The following is an 8,527-nucleotide window of genomic DNA, read 5'->3' as shown; positions in this document are numbered from 1 at the left end:
AATAGAAGGAACCAACAGCCCGTGGTTTGTGACGATGCTGAACAAGATCACCACCGAATTTTAAAATGAAAGTGCAAGGGACGATAATAATCCCTGAATGCTCGATCGAAATCGAAAGTAGGAATCTCGCAGCAATCGAAAAATCATCTTCGAAAAATGTACAGTCGTTAAATAGGCCTATAGGTAAAATTCCATGAAATTACATGAAAAGGTTGTAAAAATCATGGTCGTTGGTCGCGTCAGATAGGTGGTCGTTCAATGCAGGTACAATAGATAGCGTAACGCCTTGGGGGAAACTTTTGAGTCGCTTAATCAGTTAATAGGCCTACGAGGCGAGGTGGGTCGCTATGGCAGTTTTAACTGCACATGTTCATTTATTCATTCATTCATTCTTGTTGTAATTGATTCTACGAGGCGAGGTGGGTCGCTGTGGCAGTTTTAACTGCACATGTGAAGAGAAAAAGACAAATTGGAAAAAAGAAATGAGATAATCTTTACCTACTAGATTCTATCACTGTTCAAAAATTCTGTGAGCAGAATGGGCAGGTGTTTCTTCAGAATACCGTTGATGTTCTTTCTCTCAAACTTTGTTCATCTCTTACTTCATTTACATAGCTTATTTTCATTTATTTATTTATTTTTTTTGTATTTGTTACTTACTATTATCTTTTATAAATTATGCATGGTTAAAATAGAATCTCTCTGGGTACGAGTTAGCTTTACTATTTGTCAACGTAATTGGGTTAACTCGTTCCACTTGAGATTAATTAAGTTTATTGTTTTTCTTTTCGGACATTTTGGATCAGCTCTTTGGACGAATAAGGCATGTCCTAATTCGCTCCACTTTTAACATTGATTGGCAAGCCTAAAGACCAAAAACATGTAGTCTGCGTTGTAAATACGTTTGTAGATTAGTGTAGTTGTAGTGCTAGATGTATTTATATGTAGTTTTTGTTATTATGCTCTGTTGATATTGACCACATTATGTAATTGTTTTCGTTTGTCCTGAAGAAGGGACGGGTCGTCCCGAAAATTTGACAATCTCGTTGTTCGTGTCATATTGGTCATTTTAGTGCTTTGTATAATTTTTTGTATTTGACCTTGTATCCATGTTGTGGATCCGACACTTTGAGGTATCGGGTGTTGTTGGAACTTTAGTGCTTATATATATATATATATATATATATATTGAAGATGTAAACAACTGCTATGCAATTTTAAGAGGAAATGGCAATCATTAAATTTTGTAAAGATACCAAAACCAAAAAACATTAGAAATGATTGTATAGATAAGTTTATTCCAATTTTGGGCCCAGAGGGTGTAACAGCAAGACAGCTTATGAAGAAGGAAATTTCAAAAAAGTTTACAACATTAACTATACAGATTACATGAACTGCAAACTACATGTGGATGTAGCATGTGGGGGAAACGAGTAAATACATATATGAATTGCAAATCAGGTGTATACACAAGTAAATGGACAATATCAGTATTAAACCAACATATGAATAACAAGCACTCTAAGAGTATTGCATAGCAATACATAGTTCCCTACCGGAGGCAAAAATTATTGGAATGCAACAATATTCGAAGTTCATTATGAGACTAAGGTTATGGTATATAGGGAAGATTGGGAAACCAACTACTATTCAGGTACAAAGACTAGACCAGGAAAACTTCAAAATCGATCTGTAACTTGGTATGGCAAAGCAATCATCACGATGTACTGAATATCTGTAACACATGTACAACAACAAAAAAGTTAAGGAAAACTGATAATTCATGCTATTTTTCCAAGTCCAAGAGCCACAACTTAGTGAAAAAATCAACAGACAGAGAGACGAAATTCAAACTTTGATCTGTAACTTGTTATGGTGAAGCAATGTACCAAATATCAAATGAATATCTACAAGCACAACAAAAACAAGATGTGTTTGTGAAACACAAATGCCCCCGATAATGGCCAATTCCTGAATGCTATATAAATTCATTTCAGGTCCGTAGGGACCCGGGTAAGAATAGTTCCTGAAATGAATCTATATAGCTATATATGCAGGAATATATTTGGGGGTTGGGGTTACAAGAACATATACATAAACCAGCAACTGTACCGAAGCACAAGTTCATTTGAGAAACGATACAAATTGTGACAAACAGAATAGAAAAACCCTGTTGAATACAAATTCCAAAGATGAAACGCTTTTGAGACTTGATGTTTTTATATCAAACTTCAGCCTGAGAAATTTAGTCCTCAATAGTTAGCTGAAAGGGATCATCAAAGCTATAGCTTCAAACTCCAGGTAGGGAACTAGATAGTCTTAAGGGATTATGAGATTTAGCCATCAAGGGTTTAATTTATTCATATAGCTTATTTATGTCCCTGTGACAATATTTCATTAATATGATGACAGTTACCAGCATATCACAGATTGGCACAAAACACAACTTGTACACGTCTTAAAATTCTAGTCTGCTTATAATCAGACTTCATTTTAACACGAACACCCTCGATAAATTCGGTGTTACTCCTGTATGATTTCAAATCAAAGAACTAAAATTTAGTTATTACTCAATATAAAATATTTGAAAGGGATATATATTGTGGCAAATTGTTGTTTTGTTTTTTCTTTCTTTATGAAATACAAAATAATTTTGATGCAAAGCTTCAAATAGGCAGCTGAAATTTTAAGCCTTCTAAACATTTCTATAGAGACACGCTATGTCTGGAATTTTGGCCATTTAGCAGCACAGTTCTTTGTTGTTCCAACTTCTAGCATGACATTTTAAGGACCTTAAATTTTAAGGTTTCGTCCCCCATCAGATGACCTTTAAATACAAATTAAGCTGTTCCATTACCTACAACAGTATCAAGAGTTTTTATAATATGGTTAAAATTACATTAAAAAATATTGCAAATCATTTTTTCATTCATCTCAAAATAACAAATTTCAAGCAAGAAAGATTGCCCTGCAGATAAGAGATATCCATTGATTAAGTTTCTTATTATTGCATAGAGGTGTATTACAACAGAAATTTTCTACTTTTTTATTATTAGGAGAGTCTTAATGAGGAACCCAGCATACAGATCAATTCACAAACCAAAAGTAAACCTTCATTATAGATAGAGTGTGCAATGTATATCTAATAGACTTCAGCATCAATTTCTTAGTGAATTCATTAAGTGACAGTATAATGTTTGAGTTTATATAATTCAAAGTCTGTCGATTTTGCAGATTACCTTTGACAACTGAAGAGAAAGAGCGACATTTGAAGTTTCCATTACAATTCTCCATTAAGAAGTTTTCATGACGAAACAAAAATAACCTCTTCATCTATCATACTTAGTGGTAATACAAACTTCCACATCCACGTCTCGGATAGAAAAAAGATAAATTCTCTAGGATTAAAAACAACAAAATATTGCCACATCATCATCAATTAAGGATCAGACTACGATATCTACTTCGATCCTCTGGACATCTAAACGAACTTAAAAGCATCTATCCATCTACAAAGTAATCCTCCCCGACATAAATGAGCTGAAAACTATAACAGAGAATACTGTCAATGGAATGTCACACAAGTCCAAATTCTTTTATTCAATAACAACAAAGATTTCACCTGTGTGAAATTCATTTCAGAAACATCCCAAATTCCTGAATCTCAAAATCCTAAAAGACATTGGTGCGTTTGTCTGTCAACAACAGAACATAACAACAACACTGGTCTGTTTGTGTGTCGGTCAACAAGCAGAAGATAAAACGACTACATTGCTGATCCATTTGTGTTCTGTAATCATACCTGGCATCACAATTCTGAAATGGCCAATGAAACATTACTAACCACAATAAATTGTTCAGCACAAGATGCATTAGATGTTAATGCTAACAACACCACGATGCCCAGCCTGACCGCTGAACAGGCCGAGATCCTGAAAGCACTACACTACCACTTCTACAGCATCATCATTCCTGTTGTGTGCTCACTTGGAATTCTGGGCAACATTCTAAATGTTATCATCTTCACAAAGAAAAAGAACACAGGGATGCTGGATGAAGTGGAATATTGTACAACGATTTGTCTCGTATCATTAGCTATCTCAGACATGATGTTTTGCATCACAACTTTTCCTGTGGGATTTCAAACTCTGGGTCAGAGCAAATTCCATCGAAGCAATTTCATGCTGTATTACACTATGTACAGTTCTGCAATTATCAGCATGTTTATTTTCAGTAGTACCATGTTGACTGTGCTCACTGCTCTGATGAGGTACCTAGCCATCTGTCATCCATTCCGCTCCAGACAATTTATCTCCGTCAAAGCCACCAGCATAGGAATATTTGTAGTAGCTCTAATCTCTCTTGCGTTTAACCTTGTCTCCATGTGGCAACACACAACATTAGACTGCATGGAAGAGGACTACACCATCATTGTGTTAAGCAGCTTATTCACAAGTCCTTCTTTCCAGTATACTCAGAAACTACTCTGGGCTGTTTTTGGAAACTTTATTCCATTATCAATCCTACTCTTCTGTAACATTCAATTAATCAGAGCTTTGCGACAAAGTAGACAGCTGCGTCTGCTCCATAGTCGGGATGACACATCCTGTTTATCTGCTCATCGAAGGATCAACATCACCCTCGTCACAATCATCATTTTCTTCTTCATCTTAGTAGCCCCTTCAGAAATCACCAAATTCATCTTTCTCCTAAATAATGAGAAAGGGTTTAACTATGCTGTTGTGTCGTACATCACAAACCTGCTGCAGTGTATCAACTTTTCCGTGAACTTTGTGTTGTATTACGTCATTATCGCTCCATTTCGCCACACTTTGCATGAATTTCTCTGCACGTTCCCTCGTGTGATACGTAATATGGAGAATCGTGAGAGGTCCTCTGCTAACAGCGGCAAACAGCCACAAACAGTCATGCTCCTCTCCATGAAAGAAAAACACCACATTTAGATCTATCAATTCAGTACAGGACTTTATGCTGGAAATTCTAGGATAATCAGATTTAAATGTGTACTTTAAAATGAATATAGTGGTAAATGAAGAACTTCAAATCTTCCATCCCTGGAGTGGTCAACAAAGGACTTCAAATCTTCCATCCCTGGAGTGGTCAACAAAGGACTTCAAATCTTCCATCCCTGGGGTGGTCAACAAAAGACTTCAAATCTTCCATCCCTGGAGTAGTCAACAAAGGACTTCAAATCTTCCATCCCTGGAGTGGTCAACAAAGGACTTCAAATCTTCCATCCCTAGAGTGGTCAATATAGTACTCTATCCAATGGGGGTTATGAACTAATTAATTCATGGTGGTAGTACACACTAAAAGCTCTATGAAATGATCATTTCATGAACCTTCTAACACTTTCATGTATGGCTCAGTGACAATTTATCAATGTGTAGTGGTCAGTTTGTCAACCTTCCAACACCTTCATGTATAGCTCAGAGACAATACACCAATGTGCAATGGTCAGTCCATGAACTTTCCAACACCTTCACATGTAATTGAGACAATATATCAATATGTTGTGATCCAAGTTCGTCAACCTTCCAATGCCTTCACATATAGTAGAAACACTACTATATCAATACGTAGTAGTCATTTTGTGAACCTTCCAACTCCATGTATACATGTATAGTTGTGACAGTAATACCAATGTACAATATCAAGTTCATCAGCCTTCCTATGCCCTCACATATAGTTGAAAACTAGAGATTGTTTTTTATGAAAAACAAATGTCTCCTCAGCTTCCCAAAATTGGTAGTGCTCCAAATGAAACCTCCTCTCCCTTTAATGTACTGCATGGTATAGAGGACAAAGCATGAACAGCAACATAGACATTATGAACTCCCATAAGCCACATAGGAGAATTGTTCACAAACTATTTTACACCCTCCACAGATCCACTATAAATTTAAGGACAACAATTGGATCCTCCTGTCCCTGCACATTGTATATCTACAAATGGCATTGAAGTATCATACAAAATTTCAAGTCTATCAGACAAGCCATATAGAAGAAGAAGCATTCGCAAACTATTTTAACATCCTCCACCCCTCTTAAATCCACTATAACTTTTAGAAAAATAATTGGATCCTCCTGTCTCGACAATATGCACATTTACAAATGGCAATGAAGAATTGTACGAAAATTCAAATCTATCTGATGAGCCATATAGGAGGAAAAGTGTTCACAAGCTATTTTACATCCTCCACTCCTCTTAGATCCACCATAACTTTTAGGAAAATAATTGGATCCTCCTGTCCCAACAGTATGCACATCTATAAATGGCAATGAAGCATTGTACAAAGTTTCAAGTCTATCTGATAAGCCATATAGGAGGAAAAAGCGTTCACAAGATTTTTGTAACGGACAGACGGAAAATACAAAAACAATGTCTCACCCTGAAAGAAGGGAGACATAAATATACCACTACATCTCATGGTCAGTTTGTCAACCTTTTAACGCCTTCAGGTTTAGTTGAGACAATATACCAATGTGTAGTGGCCAGTTTGTGAACCTTCTAATGCCCTCATGTAAAAATAGAGCTACACAACTTTACTATTATATATGAAAATGGGAGGTCGAGTAAGATAAGCTATATTATCTATTAAACAGAAATACTTACTGAAACAAGAGGCCCACAAGCCCAATTGATCAACTGAGTATTATTTAAGGAGGTACTCAACATCGTCATAATGGCCATCATTCAATACCCATGGGTGATCTCGTCTTTACTCATTATCCGTGGGCAAACTCGCCGGAAAATTATCGTAATATTAATATGCACAGGCCATTTGATTGGCTGCTGCACAGAGTCATGATGGCAAATCAACGAATCAAAGTTTGTTACATGTATGTTCGGCAATGACAAAAACTTTTCCTTAGTTAACACACCAATTGCAAATAAATCACTCACTGGTGCATTTCGCAGTTAGAGAAAGGTACTCCCATATAATTTTTGACTGCATGGTATTTGATGCAAGTGACCTGTGTGACTCGTCTTTAATCATTTTAAAACAAAATTTGCACGTTTTAACTGGCGTCAAGATATTTAGCATAAATAGCATGCAAACTAATAAACATATTTTCAACATGGAAGAGTTCCAACTTTCTGATTGGTTGTCTATATCAACAAATTAGCATATTTTACGACAATATTTCGGTGAGTTTGCCCACGGGTGATGAGTAAAAATCCGACGATGCATATAATGGCTGAATTCCTTTAAAAACATGGAGGAACAAGATGTGTTTGTGAAACACAAATGCCCCCGATAATGGCCAATTCCAAAGATGGCCAAGGTCACAAGGACAAATATCTTGGTACCAATAGAAAGATCCTGTCACAAGAAATGCTCATGTACAATATGAAAGCTCTAATATTTACCATTTAGAATCTTCTCAAGAACCACTGGACCAGAAAAGTTTACATGTACATGAAAGCTTCCTAACATAGTGCAAGTATAAACATGCACCCACAATTTTACACCAAGACTCATGATTGTAGAAACATCTGAGTTCACACCAAAATTGAAATACTCATGATTAATTAGACACTAGCAATTTCACACCGAAACTCATGATTATAGACAGTAGTGATTTCACAATGAATGGTGATGTCATTAATTAAAGTATTCAAATAAAATAAAAACTACAGTGCATACCATATTTTGACCAATGTATAGGGATACCTGGATCGTACTATGCGGTAGTTGTGTCATCCTATCATTACTTCAGTGGCAACACTTCGTGTGTGTCTATATTTTTGTATGTACATGTATCATATTTCTTTATTCAAATTCTACTTTTTAGCATATCAAACATTTGCAGTGTATTATATAAGTACCACATTTTGTGATCTTGTCAATCATGTTAGAATCATTCAATTTTGTCAAAATCATTTCTAAATATTATATGGTTTTGCATTCTTGCTATTGTGACTATTAATTAAAGCAGAACTGTTACAAGTCGGAATTCATTATTACTCCTGGCATTCTTAACAGTATGCATGTTGATTTCCAACAGTCCCTCTTGTGGAATTAAAATTATCCATTCCAACTATTTATCCATCAATCTATATATACATCCAACTCATATTTGATTATGTAAAAATCTATTCTATATTCTCACATAACAGAAGAAACAAGTACGGTTGTTTTCCAGGATAATTAATGTGCATAATGCTAAATATGCCTTATCATTGAAATCTTCAAAAGATGCGAGATGCACGTGATGAATAAATCTTGTCACTTAAGGTAGTTCAGACTTCATAGGCTTGTGTAAAATGTTTATTCAATTAAAACTTTACACGTTACAAATATATCTTTTGAAGGAATTTCACGCATTGGATACAAAAAGAAATTGATAATTAAAAGTTAAATTTATATTTTCTATAAATAATCAATTATTCTTGATTTTCAAAAAGTGTTGATGGCTATTATAATTATCCTATGCTGGGTTTTTTCTACTGTATGTTTTATATGATTTCCCTGATTAAACAAATTCATACAATTCTATA

At 35.3% G+C, this 8,527-nt stretch overlaps 2 protein-coding genes across 7 annotated transcripts in view; one reads left to right on the top strand and one right to left on the bottom strand.

Annotated features, from left to right (window-relative positions):
* Positions 1-7,976, top strand: part of LOC125677268 (FMRFamide receptor-like) — a 42,428-nt gene extending 34,452 nt beyond the window's left edge. For 2 of the 6 annotated variants that reach the window (XM_056163902.1, XM_056163909.1), the window contains exons 2-3: positions 3,057-3,105; positions 3,235-7,976. In XM_056163902.1, the coding sequence (XP_056019877.1) occupies positions 3,822-4,964 (1,143 nt within the window). In that variant the 5' untranslated portion in view covers positions 3,057-3,105; positions 3,235-3,821 and the 3' untranslated portion in view covers positions 4,965-7,976. Of the gene's footprint in view, positions 184-3,056; positions 3,106-3,234 lie in introns of all 6 variants that reach the window. The other 4 variants (XM_056163912.1, XM_056163918.1, XM_048915279.2 and 1 more) reach the window with 3 other exon arrangements.
* The window catches only part of LOC125677249 (CD109 antigen-like), a 291,878-nt gene that overhangs the window by 192,758 nt on the left and 90,593 nt on the right, over positions 1-8,527 (bottom strand). The gene's annotated exons all lie outside the window — the stretch shown is intronic.

This window comes from Ostrea edulis, chromosome 1 (genome assembly GCF_947568905.1).
Source record: "Ostrea edulis chromosome 1, xbOstEdul1.1, whole genome shotgun sequence".
Classification (NCBI taxonomy): Eukaryota; Metazoa; Mollusca; class Bivalvia; order Ostreida; family Ostreidae; genus Ostrea; species Ostrea edulis.
The sequence above is the reverse complement of the archived record's forward strand: the minus strand, read 5'-3'. Positions and strand labels throughout refer to the sequence as shown.